Source organism: Peromyscus leucopus, chromosome 4, assembly GCF_004664715.2.
Source record: "Peromyscus leucopus breed LL Stock chromosome 4, UCI_PerLeu_2.1, whole genome shotgun sequence".
NCBI lineage: Eukaryota > Metazoa > Chordata > Mammalia > Rodentia > Cricetidae > Peromyscus > Peromyscus leucopus.
The window spans coordinates 121420421-121448173 of NC_051066.1; the positions used below are offsets into that span (position 1 = coordinate 121420421).

General features: G+C 44.3%; 1 protein-coding gene across 1 annotated transcript in view; it reads left to right on the top strand.

Annotated features, from left to right (window-relative positions):
* The window catches only part of Slc24a3 (solute carrier family 24 member 3), a 489152-nt gene that overhangs the window by 42749 nt on the left and 418650 nt on the right, over window positions 1-27753 (top strand). The window contains exon 2 of the mRNA XM_037205267.1: window positions 26688-26816. Within this exon, the coding sequence (XP_037061162.1) occupies window positions 26688-26816 (129 nt within the window). The remainder of the gene's footprint in view (window positions 1-26687; window positions 26817-27753) is intronic.

Here is a 27753-nt window from a genome sequence, read left to right on the forward strand (position 1 = left end):
GCAGTAGACAGCTCCCAGCTCTGTGTGGAGCAGCAGCCAACAGTCACATGTAGCTGAGTGAGAACTTGAACTGCGGAATCCAGATTGTAATATGCCCATCAGACTTTGAAGACAGAACACAGGAATATGAATATTTCAATAATAACTTGTACTGATTATGTGTTACAAGGCTATTTTTGAGGTACATGGGTTGTTTACATTTTTCTTTTAGAAAAACTTGACATTCTAAGTGCCAGACAATGTAAGGTTCTATGTAGGGCTTGCCTCTGTTCACATTTTGTTTCTATTGGCCGACAGGGCCTAGGGGGCTGCTTTTCCTAATTGTATGGTTTGGGGTGAGTGTCTTATTTCTTTGTGTCTCCCTTTTCTGTTTTGTAGGCAAGGATGGTAAGTCTCATGTGCTCCACAGGAGGTTGAGAGAAGTGGGGTAACTCATCTTACAAGGGCCTATTTAAGTCATGGTAAAGTATTCCAGAATGTACACTGGATGCTTTTGTTTCTTATCTGCCTGTCCACTTTTGTTCGGGAACACAGCAGACTTCTACAAATGGAGAAAAACAGAGGGGCTTGGAAAAAAAAAAAAAAAAAAAAAAACTAACCATAGTTCTGGGATCTTGCTTCATTGATTGGACCCAGCCATGTGAACCAGCCTCTAAGCAAGCTTTGATATTGGTCTTCCTCACAGACTTCTACATTTACAGAGAATCAATTCTCTATGCCCAGTGTCCCACACTCCTAGTGGGCTGGGAGGATAGGCTAGTGATAGAGTACTTGCCTGCCATGTATGAGGGCTCTAGGACACAGCCTTAGCACATAAACTAAATAACAACAACAAAGGCTTTTAGCACTGGTTATACATGCACAGTGCAATGAAACATAAAAATACAAATATATAGATAGCACACTTAACTTTAAACATTTTAAATACTGAGGACCAAGTGTCTTCTTTGTAAATACAAAATAAAAAAATTAAAAAATACCAGAAAAAAAGAGCAAACAATAACTTAGAGTTGAATGAATAGGACTTATGGCATGGAGCAAGCATCGTTTGGATGTTTCTGCTGCTGCTCATACTCTGTGTCAGTTTGTGTTTTGTGCTTTTAGTTACATGAAACATTTCCAAGAGCTCCTCAGATGCAACACTCTTTTTCCTCATGGCTGCTTTCATTGGGTGTGTTGATAAGTTTGCCTTTGCTAATTCCTGGCGCTGCAGTCTAGCCTGACCAACCGTACCATGTCATCATTCCCATGGGCAGCCATGTCTTCCACAGCTCCATCACCTTGTGGCCACATCTCCCTTCTGTGGCACCACTTTCCACTGCTTTGCTTCACTTCTATCTGGTGGGCAACATCTTTACATTATCCATCTTGCAAAATGTCACATGGGCTTAGTGCCTGGGAGATGGGAGGAAACACAGCTTCCTAATCTGCTGCCCGGTTGTAATGGGTAAGCTGATGCAGTGCCCCTTCAAGACCAACTTGGAAAACTTGGATGTGTGGGTCACTGATCAAGAGGCACGTGCTATTTGAATGATGATTTGAGTTAGCAAATGCTGAGCTTTTGGTTGATGTACAGTAGGAGTGAAAGTAGAACTGTGGTATTGGGGTACTAATGTGATCTAGATCATAGTCACTGACACTGACATCTTTCAGGACTGCAAAGTGAGGGCTGTGTATACTGAGCATGTTTATTGGAAGAGAGACCCCTCCATATCTTTCGTCCCTCATCTGCACTACAAGGGCTCCTTTCCTAATTGCATTCTTCTAATGCTATCCTGTGCAAATTCTGAGCATGTGAGGGTGATGTGCGGGGCCAGCCGTCGTTGAGTCACTCAGCAGCCATGTGCCCAGGCCCCATTCTACACTGGGCTAAGGGCTGGCCTCTGGTACATTTTCTGGCAACTGAAAGTGCCTGAAATTGCTCTCATTTTTGGTTTTTGGCAGCTAACTTTCCAGCATATTTTCCAAACCACTGCTTATACCATTTGCAGAAGGTTTCAAAGTTGCTTCTCACTTGCACAACTTTTCCAGTATCTTGATGGTTGAGATATACACGTTAGGAACATCAGCTCTTGAGATTGGGCTACAGGCCCATTTTCTAAATAGGACAATCAGCTAATGGACAGGGTCTAAACTTGCATCGCTGCTGGTTAATTATTCAAAGCAGTGTTTCATCAAAGCCAGTGCTATTTCTCAGCACCATCTTTCCTCCGTGTTTTTTAATTGACCTAGGAATTATGGCCACCATGGTCTACAGGGTGTGTTTGGGTTTACTTAAGATCAGATGTCTTTGCCTGGAGGGTTAAATTCCACTACAGAACTACCCCAACCAGAATAGAGGTGTGGCCAGAGGGAAAAGTTCAACTTAGAGAAAAGAAAGAAAGAAAGAAAAGAAAAGACCAGCCAACCAACCAAAACCAGAACTGTTGCAATAGCAAAAAGGTTTTAATCATTTTATGGTCCTTCACCATTAGATGCTTTAAGTTGTGTTGGCAAATAATGCATTTGCTTAAGATATTTGAAACTTATTTTAAGTGAGCCTCTCTGGCTTTCAGTGTGAAGGAAACTGAACTTTCATTGAGCAATGACTGTGATGGAGGCCTCTGCATATCATCCTACATGGTCCTAACAGTAGCCTTCTAGTTAGGAGTCATTAACTTCATAGAGAAAACTAAAGCCTAGGCTAGAAAATAAAAATGCTGAAGGTCAGTCTCATATCTTTATATATTGGAATTGAGTTTTAATATATTAGTTTATCTAGTCTCAAATTCCTTATACCTTTCCTTGTGGCATAGTAAATGCTTTAGCGTATGGCTACCAGTCTCCTATCTTGGCACCATTGCAGACATCACTAATTGATAGCCTATCTATTATCTCTACCTTATGACATGCTGCTGCCTTTGAAGGTGTTGAATAGTGCTCAGAATAGAAATTCCATTTGACCCCCTTAAAGGATAGATAAGGCAAGCAAAGAGATTTTAGGGAAAGTTATCCTAAAGAACCAGTGGGATATTGATGGCAGGCAGCTTTCAGGCCAATGTGATCCCTCATTGCTGGAAAGAGCACTCCTCCTGCCTGGCATTTTCTTAGTCCCATTATTTCTATATTAGGGGTAGTAAGGGAGAGCTAAAGTATCCCCTGAGGAATAAGCCACAGCCAGCAAAGGAAAACAAGCACTTGTGAATTTAAATCCTGCATGTTCAGCCAATGTCTTGGCTTGGGTTTCCCTAAAAACAGACATTCAGAGAAGTGCTTCAGTACAAGGAGGTGACCCAAGAAGCAGACCGAGGGAATGAGATGAGTGAGGCAGAAGGGCAAATAAATACCATTATCCTAATGTGGGTATGCAACACACACACACACACACACACACATATGGGGAGTGTGCGAGCATCTGTGTGCATACATGCATATGCATGCATCTATGTATATAAATACATATACATATATACAGATCACATGCTCCCCCATTAATATGGAAAGCAAGTAGACACCTGTGTGCATACATGTGATTCACATGCATGGAGAGGCCAAAGGTCAAGTTCAGGTGATTTCCATGGTTATTCTTCTCCTTAGTTTTTGAGACAAGGTTTGCCATTGAATCCAGCAGGCTGTCTGATAAGTTCCAGGGATTCATCTGCCTCTGCCTTCCCAGCACTGGCATCACAAACACATGCTGTCATAACTGTCTCTTACAATGTCCTCATGCTTTCAAAGCCAGCATTTATATACTTAAGTCGAGTACTGCAGTGGGCTTGTGAGACTGAACCTTAGGGGGATCTCAGAATATATATATATATATATTCTGAGCTTCAAGATCATCCCATTGCAAAGCAAAGAAGATGGGGGATTTCCCCACCAAACTAGTCCCCTACAGGTTGAGGGGGCTTCTCATCCCTCCCCTGTCCCTGATGAAATCTCCTTTTAATTCACAGATGCTGGGGACAGTCCTTGTGAGAAAGGTGCTGGGAAGCAGGAGCAAAACATGGAATAGAAGTGACATGAGCCCTCATATGGCTACAGAGGCTGCTTCTCCAGTGTCTGTCTTCTCTCCATGTGGCTTGGAGGGATGCTTTTCTAAATGGCCTACAGAAAGCCAGGCTCGTCCCACCTCCCTTGATATAGGAGGTCACCAAGAGTTTCCATGTTCTGAACTGCTAATGCCATGTACACACCCCTTAATGGCTTTTTTCTACACCTAGGCAGCATGCCGAGTGGTCGCAGCCAGCTCTGTGGATTTGTAGCTTATGGTGACGGTTGATTCCATCAAAGACAGCACAGAGTGCTGCGTGTAACTCCTAATAAATTCCTCGTTATCTTTTACAACCATTATGGGAGAGCATCATTCCTCTGGCTACAGCGGGCCATGTCAGCCAGAGCAAATGTTACCCTAGATAGCCGTGGATCCAAGATTAAAGAGGTGTCAGAGCCAAAATAACTGCCTTTGAGATGGAGCCAAATAGTTTTGTACGGCAGAAGGGCAGATCGAAGGCAGGATGAACTCAGATGGTTTTTGTGTTGGGGATACCCTCAGCTTTGGAGGGTCCCGGCAGCTATGGGTAGCATTATCTTGCCACCAAAGCTTGGAACAAGAAGAAAAAGCCATGGTGGTGACAGGGCAGTAATCCACCCATGGTAATAGGCGCTAATTAACCCAGACAGCTGATTTTAATAATTTTCGTCATCTGTGGAGACCAGCTAGCTGGCAGAGTAGCTCCATCCTATCTTCTCCAATGAACGGATGCTTAGAGCTGTTCTTTTATCCTGCCTTACCTCTCTCCTAGCTTTAAAGTTTTCCTACAGATGGAATAGGGGGTATGCCTCCCAGAAACCCCTGCTCCTTCCCTTCAAGTTGTTTGGGTGTGTTTGTTTGCATGGGACATTATCCCATTTGACGGTGAAAACTAGCAGCCATCAGCTCCATGGATTTTTCAGTAACTTTTGTCTGAAGTTCTTGTGATACATTTCTGTGGCTCCTCCAGTTTAGGGATGTTAGCTTCTATCTAAAGCAGGTATGTGCACAGCTTTGTACCACACTCCAAAGCCATAGGCAGAGGTGGCACTTGTTTCTTCAGTGACCTGGTAGGAGCAGTGTGCGCGCTTAGGTTTCTGTCATTATGCAATAGGTACGTTGCCTCTTAGAGTCAGGCGAGGTCAGTCATGCGGCAACATGTGGAGCAATTCCTGGATGTTTGGTCTTCCCACAGGATTAGGCAATGGCCCTGTTCCTCATGCATCCCTCAGGGCCGCAGCTGGAATGGTGCCATTTATAGAAGGTATTGGCCATTGTCCCAGGTGGCCTATGGACTCATCTGCCTGTTCCTGTAGGTGGAGGAGGGGCTGTAATTAAATTTGACATCTCCTGGGGACTTGTTGGGCTATCTCAAGGAGCAGGCCATGTCCTGCTAATTTCAACCAGTGAGCCCCAAACGTTGAGGATAAATGACATCCCTATCACTCTTGGTTATGGAAACCAGCCATTTTTAGGACCTTTCCAGCTCAGGAGAGGAAAGACATGCAAGAAAGTGTTCAGGATCTGAGGAAAGCCTATGTGTAGCACATGTAAACAACTTTCTTGCCAGGTGTCACCTTGACACTGCTCGCGTCTACCCTTGGGGCCTGAGTGCTCTCGGGAGTCAAGTCATAAAGTCCTCTGGGTTTTCAGTATCCTTCCCTGTAGTCTGACCTTCACCGCTCTGATTATTTCATTAATGTTAATTTGGACTCATCAGTGTCTTTGCCTGTAGGAATCAGGTGTATACCAACCATGACCTTCCAAGGTGTTGGCACAGGTTTGAGCATGGCGGATCTGTGTGAGCTCACCGATGCCTTGCTCAGTATGGCAGGAAGAGAGTTGAGCTGATGGAATGACTCTGCCGTTTCAAGCTGCTAGACAAGATGGAAAAACCAAGCGTGCATGTGGGAGAGGAAAGCATGATCCTCCATTCTGGGCCAAAGAAGGGGCCTTGAGTCCTAAGGGAGGCCCTCACAGGTGAGGGATGTCTGGATGGTCTGCTCCTGGTATGGTATGGGTGGGGCTTAAATAAGAGAGAAAGGAGACCTGATCAGCTGGGGCTTGCCCATGGCCAACTGCAGTGTGTGTGTTTTGTGTCTATGTCCCATGGCTTTGTGAGTAGTAAGAGGGAGTGGTTGGGACTCTGAGAGCTTAGAACTTCTCTTGTCTAATACACAGTCCATGTTCTCCTCCATTCCAGAGTGGCATGAACTCTGGACTATTTTGCCAGGTCTTCTTGGTCTCAAGGTAAAATTGCTTTTTGTATAAACTTGAGAAATTTTTACACTGTATGAACAAACTCCACATGTGTATGCCTGTATCTAGCCTGACTTTGGCTAGCTTCCAGCCAGGACTCTCCTAGTGTGCTCTAGTGGGGTAATGTTCCCCAGGCACCCTGCTGTCTGTCCACAAATGATGTGACGCTAGAGCCTGTCTGCTTCTGTCTAGTCACCCAGATGTTCATGAATAGATCCCAAGAACCTCTTTCAGTCTTAATCCTTTTTTTTCTTATATTGGTGAATGAACCCAGAACTTCATGCTTGCTCAGTGAACATTCTACCACTGAGCTTTTATTTTGAAACAAGGTTTCACCAAGTTACCCAAGCTAGCCTTGAACTTCCTCTGTAGCCCAGGCAGTCCTGGATTTTGTTGTCCTGTGGTCTCATCCTCCCAGGTATCTGGAGTTACAGGCCTTCAGGATCGGTCTGGCTCTCTCTTACTCATCCCTGAGCTGAGACTGGAGCTCAGAGACCTGAACTTCAGTGGGAAAGCCACCTGCCAGACTGTACCAGATGAGGATTTCTGAGAAAGCATTTCAGGCATGGGTTCGGGGCATGGTTTGGGGACAAAGCCAATGGATCTGAGCATCGTGGAGTCTTGTCATTCCTCAGTGACAGACTCAGCAGCCCCTTCCAGTTCAATAAAATCAGAGCCCCGTGGCTCAAGCAAGCGATGACAAGTAGTAATAATTCATAAACAAAAGGAAGGAATTCTTTTGTGTTTCTGTCTCATGCTTTGTAGGCAGGGTGGCCACAAATGTTGTTTGGAGTGAGGAGACCCAGGAGGACACTCGCATGTCATGGGAATTCTTTGGGTTCTGTTGTGGAGAGGTAATGGGGTGAGGTTGGGTTCCCTGTGCCATCCAGTCTTTTCAAAAGTAGTCTCGTGGTCAGAAACTTGAATTTTGAAGACAACTACCTGGGATGTGGGCTGTGCCACTAGCCCTGTGGCTTCCAGGAGTTTATTTAACCTCTCAGTGTGTCAGGTTTTCTCTTTAAATGCAGATCATGATAATAATAGCAATAATAATAATGCTTGCACTTCCCACACTGGTTGTGATGAGCTACATACCATATCTAAATCTACCCTATGAAAACCACTCAGAAGACTATCTGGTACATAATTACTGCCATATAAGGGTCATCTGTTACTATTAATTATTCCTATATGCTGGAGAAAGGATGTATCTGCCCTTACCCGGAAATAGTAAATGTCTTTGATCCACTGAGTAGGGATTCACGAGGCGTTATTAATTCCAAGGGATGAAAGTTCATTGGTGTCTCCCATTCCCAGGTGTATTTGCATCTGGTTTCCATAACTACCCTCTAAAGCAGGGGATATGTGTATTGTTTTTCTGCCTAAGGACTTCAGTTCCGTTATTTCTGTGTGGTGACTGGTCAGTTTAACTTTTGCAGACACTACTGGAATTCAGCTGTCTGAAGAATGGAGAGGCCCTCCCTCCTTTCTCCCTCCTCCCCTGTCTTCTTTCCTTTGGCTCTTCAAATGCAGCTTTCTTTAGGGTGGTTCTCGATGATTTCCACCTTGTCTCAGGGCCTGAGCCTTGGATGAAAACAGAATGTCAGCTATGGTGTAGAAAGCTGTTCAGGGAGAATAATGGATCTTTGGATGGATTTTCATCTTTGTCTTCTCCATGTGACACCCCCCTCCCCCAAGTAGGTAAGAATAAAGCATGTTGCATAGAATGGGCTCATAAACGTGGGTTTAAAGTCAGATGTAGCCACTGGCAGGCATGTAACCTTGGACAGGTAACTCTGCGCTAACTTTATTTAGTGTCATAAAGAGAGAGGGAGGGAGGGAGAGAGACGGGGGGGGGGAGAGAGGGAGAGAGAGAGAGAGAAGAGAGAGAGAGAGAGAGAGAGAGAGAGAGAGAGAGAGAGAGAGAGAGAGAGAGAGAGAGAGAGAGGCTGTGTGCATTCAGTATGGAAGGCAGGACCACACTCAGCATGGAGTACATGGAATTCAGCTGGTCCACAGGATGTTTGCTTTTGGAAGCTTCATTCAAATGTAAAATATCTCCTTAGTGAATTTTTATTCATTGATGGATTCAGCACCTAAAAGGAGTGTTGAGCTGATGCATGCAGCAACACTGAACATTCCATGTTAAGTTAAACCAGCCATTCATCAGAGACCATGGTGTAGGTAAGTATGCTGTGTCCAGTGTAGACACATCTGTGAGCTCAAGAGGCAGGTTAGTGGTCACCAGGGTACACAAGTAGGTGGCAAAGAGGGGTTGCTGCTAGGTGCCTTTTTGCCATGATGAAAATATTCTTAAATTAGATGTTGGTGAAGCAACCTTCCACAACTCTGAAATACTTTTATTTATTTTTTATTTTTTTATTTTATTTATTTCTTTTTGGGTTTTTTGAGACAGGGTTTCTCTGTGTAGCTTTGCGCCTTTCCTGGGACTCACTTGGTAGTCCAGGCTGGCCTCGAACTCATAGAGATCTGCCTGCCTCTGCCTCCCGAGTGCTGGGATTAAAGGTGTGCGCCACCACCGCCCGGCCTGAAATACTTTTAAACAGGTTTAATTGTGTGCTTTTGCATGAGTGAAAATCACATGAGTAAATTTTATATCATAAGTTCATAATTTATATAATAAATCATATATAAGTAAAGTTGATAGAATGATTTTTATAATTACAACATATTGAAATGATAGTATTTTGGGTATGCCAGGCTAAATAAATATGTATTAGAATTAATTTCACCTGTTTGGTATTCCCTTTTAATATTTCTGCTGGAGGCTCTGGAATTACTTACATGGCTCACATTATATTTTTTTTTTGGCATTACCACACCCTCCCAAAGGACCATCCAAGCTCCAGAATTGTATTCCTCCACGAAACCTGTTCCCAGGTTTGAACTTCTGATGACTCATCTGACATAATGATTAAAACTCAATTTTGGGGAAAAAGTCACTTGGGTCTGTATTTTTTTTTCTCCTTCTTTTTAAACATCATTTGCAAAAATAGGTTTTAAAAGAGAAATCCTGGAAGGAGTGAGCCTCAGAGCTGGGCTCTCACTTTGTCCTGTTCTGTGAGCCGTTCGAAGAGTTGTCTATAACCATGGACAGGGATGTTTTAAAAAATTCATACTCTGAGCTAAACAAAGGTTTCCTTAATTGATCCTCCTCTGAGCTGCAGGCTGAGAGAAATAGGCAATTGATTCCTGGGTGGCCAAAGGGCTCTGTGGATGCCTGGATTCCTCTGTCCTGCCTACTTTTTCTGGAGACCATAGGAATATCATGTTTTCCTCTAAAAGGTCAAACCTTGACCCTCAAGTACACCTGCAGTGAGGGCTGAAAATGACCTCACTTTTTGAGTGGGTCCTCCTGTAGAATTTATTTTTCTGTTTCTTCTACCAGCTGCCCTTGCTGGGCATTGTGGGAATACTCAGAAGTCTGTCCATCTGTGGAACCAAGCAACGTAGCCATATTACTCTAAGAAACATACCTGGATTGCCTTTCTCCTGATGTGACAGAATACCTGGAAGAAATGAACTTAGGGAAGAAAAGGTTTCTATAGACTCCTTCCTGGCTTGAGGGTGTAGTCCATCATGGCAGGTTACCTTGCATCTATAGTCAGGAAGCAGAGAGGAGCAAATGCCAATGCTCAGCTCGCTCTCTCTTTGGTAGTCAGTCCAGGACCCCATTCCAAGGGATGGCGCTGCCCACATGTGGCTTCCTACATCCATTTCCCAATCTATATTTCTTCATAGATATCCACAGAGGCTTGTCCCCTGGGTGAGGGTGGACAATACTGAGCATCAATCCAGAGCTCTGGGTGTGGTTCTCATTTCTGCTGTGAGAGTATGTTTCCTCTGCCTTCTGCCTGTACCTTAAAGGACAATCAGTCTGAGGCTGGGCCAGGCCCTCTGCACTCCTCTGTTCCTGATACTCATACTTGGGAAGGTGTCTGCACTGGTGCCAGTGTTCACAGTCTTGGGGACCCACGCTTCCAGGAGCTGGCATGCAGCTCTTCTCCAGCCAGTTGCCTCCTATCCTATGAGTCCTTCCTGCTCATGGCAAAGCCATGGAACAAAACAAATACCGAAGTCTTTGGTAGTCCCAGTCACAGGGGTTCAGTCGGAGAAGCAGGGATGAGGAGGGAGATAGGAATGAGCTTTAACTTACTGAAACTTTCTCACTATGCACAAAAGCTTTCAGGGATCTCCAGAGAAAAACAGGCAGGCATGGAGGCTACATGGCCATGATCAAGCACAAGGTCAGGGCAGATGAGACTGATTTGTGGAATACTATGCAGATTGCATCCAGGCCCATCTGGTCCTTGTAATAAATCACCAGTGAAATAATCCAGGTCACCAGAAGGCTTCCATTTTAATGTGAGTGCAGGGATAGAACCCAAATCACAAGCAAACTAACTGGGTGATTTTCCTAGGCACAGCGATATTCTGAGGACATATTGAAAATAGAGCTGCACAGAGGGAATTTGCCCCTGGGCAGGATTATTTGATGACCAGAGAGGACTTTTGTCCATGTGGCTTTGCTACTAAGGCTAAGCCCTCCAACACCTGTGATGAGAAGATGGGATAAACTCCTCTAGAAGAGGGCATGAAGCCAAGATACAGCTTGAGATGCTGAAGGAGTTGGCATGTCCCTTGAGTAAGGATTCAAGTAGGCATGGTTATGGAGCAGGATGCTCCCTACTGCCCGATGCCACCAGCATGTCTGTTTCTTGGTGAGGGGTATATTCAGGGTGCTTGGCTATAGTGGGTACCAGAACATTGTCACCACAAGACCGTGAGGCAGAGTAAACATTTTAGAAGTGCTTCTGAATGGTGGTATGCTCTTTGCTCTCATCAGAAACCCCTCTGGCAAGGGGTAGACACACTCCTCTGACTCAGTGAGTGCCTGTCTGTCATGCCTGTCATCAGCAGAGAGGTCAGCCAGAGACATAGATCAGGGTAGCCTTGGGTGTAGGACACAGCAAGGAATGACTTTCTATATAGTACCTCAGATGCCCTCAGCCCCTAATGTGGCTTCTGGATGCTACAGAAAACAGAAATTCATAATACCATCATGGCTTCAGTGAGCATCTCTGAGGCAAATGTTGCTTTCAGAGAGCATCCCTTTCCAGTCTCCTTCTTCTCTTCTGCTGAGGTAGTGTGGAGCTGCCTGCTAGGCTGCCCTGATGGACAAGGTGCTCTCCCTCATCCAACAGACGGTCACAATTTGACCCGATGTGGGCCCTGAGAAGGAGGAGAGAGACTTTGGAGTGAGTATTTACTGCTGTTATGAAAACTCTTCTTGTCTGAGAAGGCAGACTTGTGGGACAGTTCACACATGGAGGGCCAGCTTCTCAGAAGCTCCTGTGGCAGTAAGGTCACAAAGGTCAGAAATAAACAGGTGCAGATAGGAAACAAAGTGTGCTAGTTCATGGCAATGCTATGCCAGAGCAGAAGGCATGGTACTTCATATTGTCAAAAATAAAACAACTGACATGATCGCTTTACCTGGTGATTCCGTCGCAGCTGTTTGTAGTAGCATATGGGGGCATCAAGGCTGGAGTAGTGAACAGATCCGTGGTCACATCAAGAACCCAGTTTTATTTTCTCTTCCCTTTCCCTTGTGTTTGCTTCATCTCAAAGCCAGCTTCTCTCTAATGGCAAAATGGTTCCAGGCCTCACCTCTTCACATAGAAGGGGAGCGGTACATGGCATCAGCAATTCTGTCTGAAAAGCGAGAGGACCTTCCTTCCTTCCTAGATGCTATCAGCAGACTTCCTTTCATGTCTCACTGGGGGTTACTTATCACTCCCAGACCAGAGATGCAAATCCCTCCTACTCAAACAATAGTGGCCCTCCGATGAAGTTAAGGCCAAGCCACCCCATCTTCTCAATAACCTCCTGCTGGTACAACAGGGATGGGTAGAAGTGATCTTGAGAAAAAGGCAATGTCCATGATATCTCCCATGGGGGTTACCAAGTACCAACCCCACACTGTGCCTGACATATCTGTGCTGTCACCACCCACTCACCTTTCTGCCTTGGAGAGAGAATATGTAATTCCAAAAGAGACAACATGCTCCATTCATTGCCAGAATCCCTTTTGTTACTACCCCTTTATAATGTGGTGTGGTGTAGTGTGGTGTGATGTGTGTCTGTCTGTCTGTCTGTCTGTCCGTCCGTCCGTCCATCCTTTGTTTCCCCTTATTTCTTGGCCATGGAAGCTGTGATGGACAGGGTGTCTCACAGTATTCAGAAGGACTGGCCCAGTGTAGCTTTGGGAAGCAGAATGTGAGCTAGAAAGCAGGAAACAGGCAGCCTGCAAACGACAAACCACACTGAGTGGGACCAGGAGCTCACGGCTAGGTGCAGATGGTAGAAACCCAATACTAAGTATTGAGTTTCATTTTCAATGAGCATTTTCCAAGGGGAAGTCATTGGAAGCCTGCCGCAGAGACTTGTCAGAATTCTGGGAAACAAGCGGTAGAATGTGGGGGTCCTCTTAAAGTCAGCATAGGGAAGGTATTGCCCCCTGGGTGAATTGTGAGTTCTAATCAATCATGCTTTCAGTTCAGACAGTATGTGGTGGTGGGTAGCACCTTGCTTTCCCCAGCCTGTCACTGTCGGGCTCAGCAGTGTCCCCATTCCCCACCTTGCCTTTCCTCTTGATGGACCTGGGACTCAGGCTGAGGCAGGAGGGCCTGGAGCCGATCTTGTTTTTCCATTAGCCCCGAGTGTTCTCCTGTTGCTGGCTTCAGTTTCCAGCTTGGATAGGTGTGTGTGTGTGTGTGTGTGTGTGTGTGTGTGTGTGTGTGTGTGTATGTGTGTGTGTGTGTGTGTGTCCCAAAGAGAATGGAACGGTGAGAGCAAAGTGACTTTTTGTTTAAACAGAAAGTGCACCACCAGTCCCCTCCTCCACTGTCCTGGCCTCTTTGTAAGGTGTCAAGGGGGTTATTTCTCTTCTGGAGTCAAGTTCCATGGTAAGAGGAGCGAAGGAGGAAAGCATCATTAGTATGTCCATCATGGCTCAGCACCAATTGCATCTTCCACTTGCTTCAAGAGACTTTGCATCCAAAACAAGGCCAAGGTTACCTTTTAGTCGATGACATCATTTGGATTCCCTCTAGACGCCCTGTCTGCTCTCCTTGGGTTTCAGTCACAGCTGTAGTGGGCAGGTCACTATGAATTCAGACTCTCATTGAAATGACAGGGTATGCCTTGTTTCATTCTGATAAACCCTTTCTAGATGCGTTGGCCCCCCATAGCAGGAGCTGGCTTGACCCACTCAAAACACAGGCTGGAATTGGTGGAGTTCATGCTGTTAGGGGTAACTCTACACTGGTGGGATTCTAGAAACACAACATTTATCCTTCAGATGGACAAATTGGGAAGGCTTTCTGGATACATCACTGAGTGTCCAGGGGCTTATGCCTTAGGAGTCAGGGCCTCCGTGATGCATCATGGTCTATTTTCCCCCTTGTCTTGACTTCCAGTCTTTCTCAGCCTCCTCTTCCCTTCCCTCCCCCTCAAAATAAACTACATCCATGTTTTTGTCTTCTTAAATTTGGCTTTTGTGGAACTCAAACCAGGACACTTCCCGGTGTCGCCAGCACTGTGTTGCCATCTAAAGCATTCCCGCACCACCACCATGGCGTTTGAGGCGTCCTATTATTTGAACGTGCTGGCCCCTGGCTGTCAGCTGCCCAGGCTGGCTGAGTATTTGAGGAGCTCTGCTTGGACTAACTTGATCCACTTTCAGTGGCCCAGCTTCACCTGGAGTTGATCTCTTTATCCCCTATAGTCATCTTAATCCACAGTAGCCCAGTGCTCTTACAGATCTATTCCTTTGTTTTATAGATGGCATTTGAAAGGCTTACCATTCATGACAGAATGAGGGACATTTGTTCAGGAAAAAAAAAAAAAAAGAAGAGCACTCTGCACCATGGTGGATGCAGGATGAAGGCAAGTTGATTTAGACAAGAACAGTACTGGTTTATTCTTTTAGATTTCCTCAGATTTTACATGAAATGGGACTTTGAAAAAATGAATCATGGATCAGATGGGAGCCTTTCCATTGCTCTTACAGAAAGACCAACCTAGGCTGGTTCAGGCTGCAGACAGAAATCATTGAAACATGTGACTGAAAAGCTCACGATTGTCTTGGATTCATCGTCCATGCCAACATATGATGTCATCTGGGCCTTGGCTGCCTGCCTCTTGATCTTGTCTCTGGTCACCTTTGTGTGCCTGATGTGTTCTTGCATTCAGAGCCTCTGGGATTTCCTAGCATCATATTCATGTTCACTGAGAAAGAGTGGATGAAGATCTCTCCGGGGACTGGCCTGGTTCAGTTATAGCCATTGATCAGAACCAATCGTCATGGACTTTTATTAGTGTGTTAGTCAGTTTTCTACTACTATAGCAGAACAACTGAGGCGATTAACTTATGAAGAGGAAAGGTTTATTGTGCCTCCTAAGTTTGGAACTTTCTGTTATCAGTTGACTAGTTGCTTTGATTCTGTGGTGAGGTAATCCAGCATGGTGCGACAGACATGGGACAGCAAAGCTGCTCACTCATGGTAGCTGAGAACCGAAAGAGAGAGAAGAGGGGACCAGTATGCTAGGTCTCCTTTAAAGCATGCATCTAGTCTCCTAAAAACTCCCAGTGGGCCTCACCTCCTCAAGTATCAACACATGGGCTCTAGGAGGACATCCAACATCCAAACTGTTGCAGTTGCCCATGCATTCTGTGCAGGCTGCACGGGTGGATGGAGCTTCCTGTCAGAATTTGTAGACTGGGTGTGGTGAAGGGTTGCTTTCAGAATGGAAATCTTAGGTTGATTCAAATTAAGGGAGAAGAGATGTGAAAGGGGCGGGGTGAGTATAAACCTCAAATTTCCAGTGTAGTTAGCTTTGTGTATTTCTCAATAGAGATTGATTGAATCATTCTGCGTAAGACCTTCCTAGAGCCCAATGAGAAAAGGATAACCATGTCAGGAAGCCCATGACCTAAGTGCGGTGATGAAAAATATATGTGGCTGGCACTCGTGCAATCATTCAGATGCGTTTCTTACACTCTGTGAGGCTGTGAACTGTTCTTCCTCACTATTAATGTTCTGTCCTTTTGTCCCTGGTCCCTGTCATCCCCCACCACCCCCAGGGAGAGTCCTGATACTTCCTGTCTTTGAAGAGCCTTGTCCTCAGGACCACAGAGGAAAAATTGCCTTTCATTTCTCCTCCCTCAGCCCGATTCTCTCGTGATGCTTTTTATCATTGGTGTGAATTAAGAAGAGCCCAGGATGAGGGGGCGTCTTAATCCCTGCCCCCTGCAGCAGGGGGATGGCGCTGCCTGAGAGGAGATGCAGGCAATTTTGTACTTGTACCCGACAATAAATTGGAGTTTATTCAAGCACAGATGATGGAAAAGGCCATGCTTTTGAGGAGCCAAGTGATGTAGTGTGACCAAATTCTACTCAATTGGAAGCAAAATGTGAGTTTTAAGAGAAACGAAGGAACGTATTAGTCAGAATTTCAGGGGTCAAATGTATTCTCTGTATGGAAAATACAGTCACGGGGTACACCAGCAGTGCATGACTTAGCTGAGATGGATGGAATCATTTGAAGCCAGAATCTGCAAATTCTTCTGAACAATGTGAATGCATGTGTCTTCAATACTTTATTATGTGTGAAAATGATGTATTTTACTGGGGCCTTGTACCTAATTTTGTATTTCTATTTTACATTTTTAAAGAAGGAAGCTTATATAACTTTAGGCCCTATAAAATCCAGAAACATAAATTTAAGAGGTAAAAATAAAAAAGTGATTTTAAAATTGTTTTATTTTTTTCATAGAACAAAATATCTAGATTTTAATGAATACCATAACATGAATGAACATTGTTTTATTGAGTAGACATGACTCAATACACTTAATCATTTTTGAACATGCGCCTTTCCAGAAACATGTGTTTGGAGCTCTGACTACTTTGTGTTCCAGTTAGAATTGAAGCTTAATGGTTAAGATAAGTTGGCAAGGCACACACATCTGAATGGCAGAAGCACACTGTAAGTGAGATCTACTAAGTTGTGACACTGATTCTTCAATCACAGCCAGTTATGGGAAGAATCCTCATCCTGGCTCAGCTGATTAATCTTGTAGTTTTTCAGGTGGTACATTTACACATTGTTAGCACATGTGTTCAAAACTCCTTGTCTTGAAATGTTTATAAGCAGATTACACAGTTCTTCCTAATTTATGGTGGGTGGGACATACAAACATTTTTTAAGAGTCTGCTGATCTTTATCTTCCAGTAAGGGGACACAAAACTTCTTGATACTTGTTCTTCAAATGACCTTTCCATAGAGTGAGTTACTTTAGGAAAGCATCAACATTCTCACTAGCTATTCAAATGTCATTTTGAAAGATGCATGTGTGTCTGTAGGTGTTTGTGTGTGCTCTCTGGAAATAGCTAGGAGCCTACTTACCTGGTAATCATGTTCTTCCCAGAAATTTTTATTATATTTATAGTAGTTGCTATTTTGTAATAGAGAAATACACACTTTATATTTAAAAATAATTTTTACATGTACTTACTGCATATGTGAACTCAAGAATGCATTTACATGACACTTATGGAACATGTGTGGAGGTCAGAGGACAACTTGCAGGAGTCAGTTCTCTCCTTTCACCAGGTAGGTCCCAGGGCTTGAACTCGGGCCATCAGGCTGGGTGGAAAGCACTCTTACCACTGATCCATCTCACTGGCCCAAAGTCACCAGTTAAAAAAATAGTTATACATCTATGAAGTAAAAAAAAAAAAAATGGTCTGGGATCATATCCCCATTTCATCTCAAAGTAGTGTACAGAATTTTTTTAAGTGATAATTTGTCATTTCATTAAACCGAACTTGTTCAAAGAGCACCATGCTATAATTCTATGAAAGCAAGGGAGCTAGGGATGGCACCATGTCTGTCCTGTGCTCTTCCTTTAGGACCAACCCTGCCTTTTGGTTATAGTAATTATTACTATTGGATGTGTAGACTCAGTGTGATGCTGCCGCTTTATATGTTAAATATTAAATCAATATGTGTTTTTCTGACTTTAGATTGATGTGTGATGAATATATGCCATTTCTAATAGTTCCTTCTCTCCTGAAAGCTATGTGGCCCCTCCACAAAGCTCTGGAGGCCAGGGGTCCTATTAGCCATCAGATAACTCTGCCCTAGATAAAAGATGAACTTAGAATCCAGCTAAACGGGCATTAGAGGTCAGATTACTCATGCCTTTCAAGGCTCAGATCAGTAACAGAGATTAAATGATTCAGCTTCTACAGACAAAAGCTATTGGCAGATCTGGGGCTAGAACTCCAAATCACCATATGCCCAGGATAACAAGGTGCTAGGTCCCTTCCCCAGAGGACCTCATGTGATTTCTCCACCGACTAGATTTTGTTTGAGTTTAAATAAGATTTGGGAATGTTTGTGTGCTACAGAGCAAAATGACCATGTGAGAGGGCTTGGGGCTGGTTTTGAGTGTTGAAAACTCTTCCCATCTCTTCTGCCATTAAAATGGTGGTCTTTCTTTTGCCCATGAAAATAAGAAACTGAAAGAAAAGCAAAATTGAGCGGACTCCATCTCCTTTTCCCCCTGTAAAGCTTGGCCAGCTTTATCTGAAGGCCAGTGCCTTTCCCTTTGCCTCCTACAGGTGAAGCTTCCCGATGGAATCGGGATTCTACCTTGATTCTTGGCCTTGGAATGAAACATGTTATTTAAGGGATGCACCCAGCCCTTAAATAGCCAGCCCTTCTACTGTCTCAGAACCCACAGTGCATTTCTCTTCTCCTCGGGTCAAGAAGGCACATGGGTTTGATTTTAGTATTTGATCCTGAGTTCTATACAATAATTGATAGACCCAGCAGCCTCTTGCTCATGGAGGGGACTAACTGTAGGTCTTCAGGGTTGCCCCATGAAGAGAAGAATGCCCCTCAGACCTCCATCCTGCAATATGTAACCTACAACGGGTAGAACCACAGCCCTTTTATTTCCAGTCTGGCCATTTCACTTCCAAAGACCCACATTCCTCTTGGGACTGCTTAACCCTTCCTCCAAACTGGGACTCTCTGGGGAATGCTTAGAGATCCTACAGAACTCATTTCCAAGACATGTGCAGTTTCCTTTCTGAATCGCATCTTGGGGAATACTGGTCCACAGCTACTCAGACCCTTTCCTGAACATATATGTGCATCAGTTAAAGATGTGTGAAACTCCTGCTTCTTGAAGTGGTGTTTGGACCAGCAGAACTAGTCTTCCTGGAAAATAATTAAAAAGACAGAATTTTAAAACTCATTCTAAAATCTGTATTTGCACACAATTATATTAAAAATTGAGAAGTATCTTAAATATAACATAATACTACAGATTACATGGCTTAAGCAGTAAAAAGTTCTTCCTCATAGTTCTTAGATTGCAATTCTGAGATCAAGGTATCAGGTCATGGTCTGGTGAGGATGTTCTTCTGAGTTGCAGGCTACTGTCTTCTTGAATCTTTATCTTTTGGGAAAAGAGCTAGAAGGCTCTCCAGGGTCCCTTTATAAGGACACTAATACTATCCCTGTGATTCAGTGATGACATCTTAGCCTCATAAACTAACTACCTCCTAAAGAACCCATGTCCTGATGCTGTCACACTCAATATAGGAATTTGGGGGAGGCACAGTAAATATATTATAACAAGAATCTTCATATCAAACATTGTGTGTGTCTGTGTGTGTCTGTGTGTGTCTGTGTCTGGAGGGGGGTCCTATTTTGTGGGGCCAGTCAGGACAACCATCATGAAGAGCCTGAACTTCCAGCTCTGCAGACAATAGAATCTAGAAAATAATCCTCAGTAGGCAGGAGGTGGTAAAGGAGCTTCTCTAGTATGGTGAAATGATGAGCAAAGAGAGACTAAGGGGAAAGGGAGCTATTTGGTGCTAAGCTTGGATCCCTGACAGGTCAATGGACCATCAAGAGGAAGTTGGGCTGTGGGCAGGATGCATGGGTCATTAGAAAAATCCCATTTGCTTTGTTTAGTATTTGAGTGTATGTCATGAAGAGAGAAAGCTGCCTGCACTTTCCATCCCTGTATCAGCCTCACAGCTACCCTACCTTGACCTTCCCAACATCTTCAGCAGTTTGGACTTTTTCTCGTGCCTTTGCTCTCATGCTCTGGGCAGTAGTCTTTTCTTCCTTGCCAGGGACTCATCCAACTTGCTCCTTCCCATGCCACACTTCTTCAGTACTGGTGAATTGGGTGTGGATGTATAAGGTGGGACAATGGAGTGGCCAGCATCAGGATGGACCAGAAATTAAAATGATTTTGATGGGAAGTCAGGAGAAATATGGGCCTTCCCTTTCATTTGCTATGGTGAGTTTGTGTCTTGTCTTGAGATGGGCACAATTTCTATAGAGAGATGACATGGCTGTATACCATCAGTCTCACAGCTTGCTTAGGCCCTCATCTTCCCTGCCTCCATCAAGGCTTGAGTTTACTGTGCTCCGTGTCCCTACACCAGCAACAATACCAGGTTCTAACAGGCCCTTTGAACCTTTGCCTCTGGTGCTGAGATGATGGCCTCTCAGAGTCTGGGAGGAGCCCGCATAACTGGTATGGCCAGGGAGCTCCGTGAGCATTAGATACAGAATCCAATATCTAGCCCCAGGGCATCTGAAAGTGCTCCTGACACCTAGAACCCCACTTTAAGTGGAATGGTGACTAATATAGTATGGGTTGGTTATCTGTTCCCTTCTACTCTGAGCAAAAGGGAACCCCCTCAAACTGACTGAGACCCTCAACTGGATTCAAATTCAACATACGTTTTCTCTTGGAGTAGAGACAAGAGGAAGAAGTTTAAATTGAGCATGAAAGCTGCAGCCAGAGGTGACTGGGGGACACTGGAGCTGTGACTCAGCCCATCAGACTCTCAGGGTCCTGTCACCTGCCAGACACAATGTGCACATGGCCCGAGGAAGAGGAGCTAATGGAATCCATGGCTTCCATAGGCTTTGGAGTTCTTCTCTTCCATACCTCTGGATCTCACCTGAACTTTTTCTGGAAACTTGTACATAGTTGACAGAAACCAGTGCACTTTCCACTTAGCCTCAACCTCTCCCTCTCTGCTAGGTTCGGAGGGCTCACTTCATTGAGTTGTGGCTTCGCTCCACATTTCCTTCCCGAGGGCCAGGAAACAATGCAGAAGCAAGTTCTTGTTTCAAAACTCTGGGAGATTTTGTATTGGAGGTGGAGCAGATACAGAAACAAGTGGAAAGAGAAGGATGGGGTGAGGAGGGGAGGGCAAGGAGATGAGAGGGGAGAGAATTGGCCCCAATGAATATGTATAGAAGTCCCATATGGAAACCTGCTACTTTGTAAGCTGATTTATGAAATAAGAATAAAGTGTTTAAAAAATTCATTGGAAAAAAATCCTCATGTATAAACCCCCTTCACTTAGAGAAGATAAAAATTGCCTGGCCACTCTCTTGGGATATAAGGGGTGGGCCAGAAAAGGGGCCGTGTGGAGAGTGGTGCTGATCACTGGAGCCTGCAGAAGGAGGTCTGCAGGCTGCTGGCTTATGCAAACTCGACCTCCAACCTTGGGGTGAAGACCTGGAGTGCATAGAGTGGAGGCAGCTGTGTAAACTGCAGAGTGGGTATTTATAGCCCTGGCGAGGCTTACAGGGCCAGCCTAGAGTCTGTCAGTGGCCATCACCATCCTATTGAACCTTGTGCCCTGGACTGAGTTTTCTGCGCCTTCCTTCTTGAGTGATGCAGGAGGCTCCATAACTTAATTCCTGCACCTGCAAGGGAGAGGCTGTTGCTATGGTGTTTTGGATACTTGGGAATGGTGGCTCTCCACGCTCATTTTCAAAAAGCAGGACAGCATTCCAGTTCTCTAGAGGTTGTATATGCTCTCAGAGAGGGGCTGTTGTTCGTGTGAGGCCACTCCCCTGCCTCCCCTAACACTCTGGGACAAGGTGGGAACATGCATGCCTAGACTATGGACTCAGATGTGGACTTGGGTTCCAGCTCAGCTGATCAACGTCTGAAGCAAAAGGGTAACAGGGTGTAGTGACATGGCACAGGAAGAGGGCTTGGTGCACAGCTGAGGGACATACAAGGTACATTTTACATTCTCCTATTTTCCATTTTTATTAAGATATATTAATTGCACAAAACTGTTATATTGTGACATTTTTGCGCGCGCAAGTGTGTGTGTGTGTGTGTGTGTGTGTGTGTGTGTGTGTACACTTTGATCACATTTATTTCCCTGATCACTCTCACTTCTCCCTCTCTCTCCTACTGTTCTACTCTCACCGATGATGCCATCTTCAACCCGTCCAGGTCTCTGAGGAGTTAATTTCTTGGCAGAGAACAAACAGACCCCCTTCTCTTCTGAGCTTAAGACCAGCCTCTGAGGAGGGATAGAAGGCCCGTGAGTCGGGCTAGCAGACAAGAGGCAGCCTGTTAGGAGTCAAGGCTGTGAGCTGAGGATCTGGGTCATGGGGCTCCCGAGAAGATCCATTATTGGTATGTGAAATCCTTGGGCTCCGTATGCTTTGGTCATGGGAAGGAGAGGAGGAGAGAGACAGAGAATGAGAGGGAGGGGGGAGGAGACAGTGCTAGAGTGCAAAAGGGTGAACACACAGCTCTGTAATGGAAACTTGGCACCCAGCCTCCACTCTCTCTGCTTCCTCAGTGCAGGCAGCTTGGATCTCAGATTGAGAACCGAGTTCCCTCCTCCGCCAGCAGCAGCCCACAGCATCTCTATGGCCCCCTCTTGTTGCTCCTTCTCAGAGACCGCAGCCCTACACGCTTCCTCCGCTGGTGACATGTGACAGGAGAGCCTGCTGCTTCCCCTGCTCACCCCCTGCCTCCTCCCCTTTCCCTGACTAATTAGGCCAACATGCAACGTCCAGGGCCTGGCAGATGAGAAGCCAAGAATGCCGTGGACTGGGGCCAAGTGTTTTTGTTGACATTGCTCGAGTGTAGCTTTGTGGAGCAGCCTCTTTGCTGTAGCAGAGAAGTCCGAGGAGCCAGGGAAGCTCGTTAGGAGAGAGAAATGAAAGGAACAAGTGTTGACACCCTTTGCCTGCTTCACCTCCCCCCTGCATCCCAGCTTCCCCCTGCCCACACTTGGCCTTTTCTCTCTCAATCCAGGAATGCAGCAGCCCATGTCCTAGATAGCCAGGTTCTTGAGTAGAGTGCCATGTGGAGAATGAGATTCTACAAGTGTTTGAGTCTTTGGTCTGTGATGTTTTCCAGGTGTGCTGCTTAACTTCATAATAGTTTCTGGGAACTGTTTAATAGGTCTAGTAAGACAGTCTTCACCCACACCTATTATAAGATGCAGGCTGCTTTCCCAATCTACCTTACTATTAGCTGTGCATTGCAACTAGGGTGAGCTTCTTCCATCCAGGAATCTGCCAGGAAACTGGCCTTTGAAATCATTAATCCTGGGTTCAAATCTCTCCTCTGCTACTTGTTCACTGTGCAATGCAGGGCAAGTTGCTTAACCAAGGTATGCTTCCATTTCATTTACTTATTCACAAAAATAAAGCTAGTATTTCCACACAGGTTTATTATGAAGATGAAACATATTGAAGAATGGGAAATTGTTTGCACATAATAGACACTCAATACGCACAATGACAAAAAGCTATGGAAAGTATTTGATATGGCCATAGATTATCTATGCTCTTAGGCAAGTCAGTTTCACTCTGACTTACTTACTTTAGAGATACATAGGCCCTGAAGCCTTCTCTTCTTACCAGGAGATTTTTGAGGAAATCAAACTGAGCTACAGCACCATCAAACTTTGTTCTCCCTGGATGTTGTTACTATTTTTATTATTAATATTTTCTCAGACTCTGAACATCATTGTTGTATCAGTGGTCGGTGGTCAAGTCTGTTTTTGTTGAGATAAAAGTTTGTAGGTTTTGGAAGGCTGAGGTGCTGTCTTAATAGTGTCTAATTCCTGAAGATATTGAATCATTATGTTAAAAAATCCTCTAATTTTCTGCTACAATAGCTGGCTTTGCTTTTACATCTCTTAATTGGTATCAGCTTTTCTCTTAGAGTCACAGAACCATGGAAACTTGGCAAAAGAGCCTTGGGAGTCATTGGAAGGAATACTTTTACTTCTTTTCAAGTCTTTGGGGTCTGCCTGAACCTTATGACTGCAGGTCCACAGAGCACCCTTCCCTGACCCACATTATGAGGGCAGACAGTAGAGTGGCCACTCTGCTGGCCACAGCATGACTGTTTCTTTAGATACCATGTGAACCGACAGATACCATGATACTCTGCCCATATCTGTTGTTCTGACTCTTTCTTGCTCACTGGCACTGTACAGCTTCCAGAACCTGCATCTCATTGTCTAAGGCCTTTGCTGTGCACCAGAGCTTACTTTGGAGCTTCATGTCAGAGGTTAGAGAATCTGGAGAGGGTGATAAAGAAATGGCCCAGCAATGAAGAGCATGTACTGCTCCTGCAGAGGACCTGAGTTCAATTCTCAGCTCCCACATCTAGTGGAGCACAACAAGCTAGAATCCCAGCTTTGGCCTCCATGGGCACTTGCACTCAAGCACACCCCCCCCACACACACGTACACACACATGTATACCCCCCCCACATACACAAGTACACACACAACTTTAAAAATAAATAAAAGAAAAAGGAGAATTCATGTTTGTGGGAATAACCTCAAGCCTATGGCAGAGGAATGGGTAGACCAGTACCCATGTTCCCTCCCATCTTGTGGATCTGAGATGCTTTCTCTCTGGCTTGTAGCACTTTCCAAGGGGCCCAGTGCTCTTCACGTATTTTGGCAGCTGACTTGACACATGTCTCTCCTGTCCTACTTCTCTATTCCCTGGCACGTTCTTCTTGGGATCACATCTGTCAGCCAGTGGTGCTCAAGCCTTCCTTAGGAGTCACTCCTGACCCCTAGCCTGGGACAAAGTGAATGCCTCTCCCCACACTTGATAGTTTTAATATGGTACATTTATGCTTGAAGACTGCTTATTGGAGTTTAAGGCTTTATTCTTTGTTCATAGTTCTTGGAGGATTTTTTTTCTGCTTGACATCAGTTTTAGTCATAGGACCCAGGTTAAATAAGCTATCCAGATAACTTGATTGAACTTTGAACCCTTTCTTAAGTGTTGTTCTGGTAATTTTGGCCAAGTGAATACATGTAGCTACCATAGAGGATTTTTATATTTTGGAGTTGAAGCAATGGTTTACTGGACTGTCCCACACCTTCTCTGACTAGGGGTGCTTTTCTGGCTAAATACCTAAGTTCTAATTAGGTATCTTGACAATTTTACATTCAGGACTAGGGATATATTTAGAGAAAACCTAAATTCACGAGCTGCTGATACAATCAGTAGATTTTGAAGAGAGATGTACATGAGCACTATACTTTTCAGAAAGGTCTAGGACCCTAATTTATCCATGTATAAGGTGGGAATGGTGATTTCAGCTCATGCTTACTGAATACCTCCTGTGATATTGTAGCAGTTTGTTGCTGGAGAGAGAATGTTCATACTCGTCTGTGTAGTGTTGTGAGAATCAAACTCCATAATGAAGGTAAAATGGTTTGGAAAATTGAGAATCACTGTAAAAATAGAGACTAGGAGATGGTGGCTTTTAGCTCTACATTGACAATTTCAGAATATCACATTGTATAGGCGTGCACTGTGGTCTATGTGAAAGCCACTGGGCCCAAGCCACTGGGCCCAAGAATTAGGTCCTTGTCTTGTATTTAGAACCATTTTTCTTTATATTTTTATGAAGATAATTTTAAAAATTAAATATATTTTATTATATTCTTGCCCTCCCCCAAGGCCTTCTAGATCCTCTCCCATCTATACCCACCCAACTTTAAGTTCTTTCTAAAAAAAAAAAAAAAAACCTAACAAAAACCCAATGCAACCATTTTTCCATTTTGGAGGTGATCTCCCATAATTTCTTTCCTTCATGCCAGGCCACTAGAATGAACTACCATGTCTGACCTCCATCTCCAATAACCTCTGCACGACCTCCAGTAACCCCCTCATGGCAAGCTCAAGCTATCATTTCTCTGTTTGTCTCGCTTGAATTTTCCATGGTGTTGAAGACTGTTAATCTTTCTTCCATGGATTCATTCTTCCTACTTTTCATTCTACTTGCTCCCTTCTTTCCCTTCCTCTCCTTATCTTTTGTTGAATTCTTTTAACTACCTGCTCCCTGGAGAAACGTTAGGTTCTCAAAGATTTTCTTTTTCTGTTTCTTCTCATTACTCATCACTAATGTATGTATGCATGGTGTCTCCCTCCAGTCATGAAACCTACAGAGACCCCATCTGGTCTATATCCCAAGGCCTTCCCTGGGATCTCTTTTGTATTTGCTCTCTTGCCTGAGGTATCATTACCAAGAAGCTATATGATTTCCTCCTGATAATCTTATCTGTAGAAACTTCAGACTCAGCATCCCCTAAGCCGGATGGAGAGCCTCTTCCCTCATGTGCCCTTTCCTCTTTGTTCTTTGTATTGACACTTTCATCTCCATAGTCATCCCACCCAGAGACTAGGCATTGTTATGCTCACCCTCTAACATGCCTTCTGTAGCCTTCTTTTTCCTTCATCTCTTGTTTTATGGACTCTTATGCTGGGTCCCTTATAGGCTACTGCTTTGGGGTTGGTGAAATGGTGCCTTAGCTTGGGTAATCCCCAAGAAGTATATTTGAGCATACATTCAACTGCAGTTGGTTATGTGAGAGATGATTTAAGCAAATATGGTGGAGGTGTATACATTGGTAGGCTAATGCAGCTCACACTGACTCAGTAGAGTTCATTCTTCCCAGATTGGTGTTAATGGTGTTATATTTGTAGCTTGATTTTAGCTCTTGTGAGAGTATTGGTGCCATGGAAATCATCCATTGACTATAAGTCTAGACTGCTTCCCTCACTATTATTGATTGTTAAACATTTCTTAGCATCATTGGGTGTAGGGGATTGAAAAACAGAGGCGATAGCCATCAAATATACTTTATCAAGAGATTTGTCTTGTAGACAACATTAGTTTATTCACACTGTGGGAAACTCTGGAATCCAGTATAGAATACATACCTCACTGTCATTCTCCTCAAGCAATGAAGTATTTACATATGAGTTCCTTCCTGTCATTAGATAGGAGACTGCTATTGTTGGGCCTAGTAGGACTCAGCAGTCAGAGGAAGCCCTCAAACAGTTAGATTCAAGATGTCTTAAAGGCATCTATGCAGTGCAGAGGAAAACAGTAGCTGATTAAGATACAGGCCAGCATGGGTCAAGATTGACATTATATTTAGTTGTTAGTGATGCATGGTGATTCTCTTTTTTTGCTCTCTAGAACTTGACCTCATGGATCTCATCGGAGAAGATAGAAAATGGATGGTGGGGAGGAAGCTGATGCAGGTGAATGATACGCTGACTTCTGAAGATGCAGGACTCCGGAGCAGCAAGAACTGCACTGAGCCAGGTAATAGTGGTGACCTTTTCCTGGCAATGGCTGCCATTTTCCATGGTCATGGCTGAGGATGAGCTGGGTGATGTCTCTTCTTTAAATTCTAATCTGGAGAGATTTTAAAGATGTTGAGGGCATATGTTACAGAAATTCATGTTTGATTCTCTCAAAGGCCTCAGAGCTTAATAACGTGAAGATCATGTGACTGAAGATGGAGACAGACAGTTGCCATTGTGCTCCCAAAGGACTTAGATCTTTTGATATGGAAAGTGTTTCAAGAAGTCATGTGTCTACTTGTTTTTGGAAAGATGAGTAGAAAGATCTTTCCCTACTATGCCAAGAATCTTAATAATCATTTTTCAAATGTGTATGGAAAGAATGAAGACCAGCTACTTGTATGTCTACCCCAAAATACTATATAACCTATGGTTCTCAGGTTGGAGGACTCATGGTTACTGTGAGCTGTAACCATGCTCACAAGGAACATTTTCAAAGATCAGTGAAGCATGTGGAAGCTACCTTAATTATAAATGAAAATGGCCATGAAGGGCTTGTGTGCTCTTGCTGAGTGGATAGTCACATATGACCTGAAAAGCACAGACATGTCAAGGACTGGCCTGAATAGACAGGAGAGGGAAAGTACAGGCTCTACTCCGAAGACTCTGTTGATGATCTTGTCTGGTAGTCAGTTTTCAATGTATTTCTTCAAGTAGCAGGCAAATGGTAAGTGGGATATAGGACGAGAGGAATCACAGTAGTAGAAATCTCATTTTTATTTCTGTGGAAAGAGTGGAGAGAAATGTGACGTGGTGATGACAACCTTTCATTGAGTTTGTCTATATGCAGGGTTGGTGGAGATGGAAGGATTCTATTTCCTGCCAGTGTGGCTTTGTTTGTGGGGAGAAGATAGGCAATCTTGCTGTGAATGACATTACTCACTCTATTAGAAATG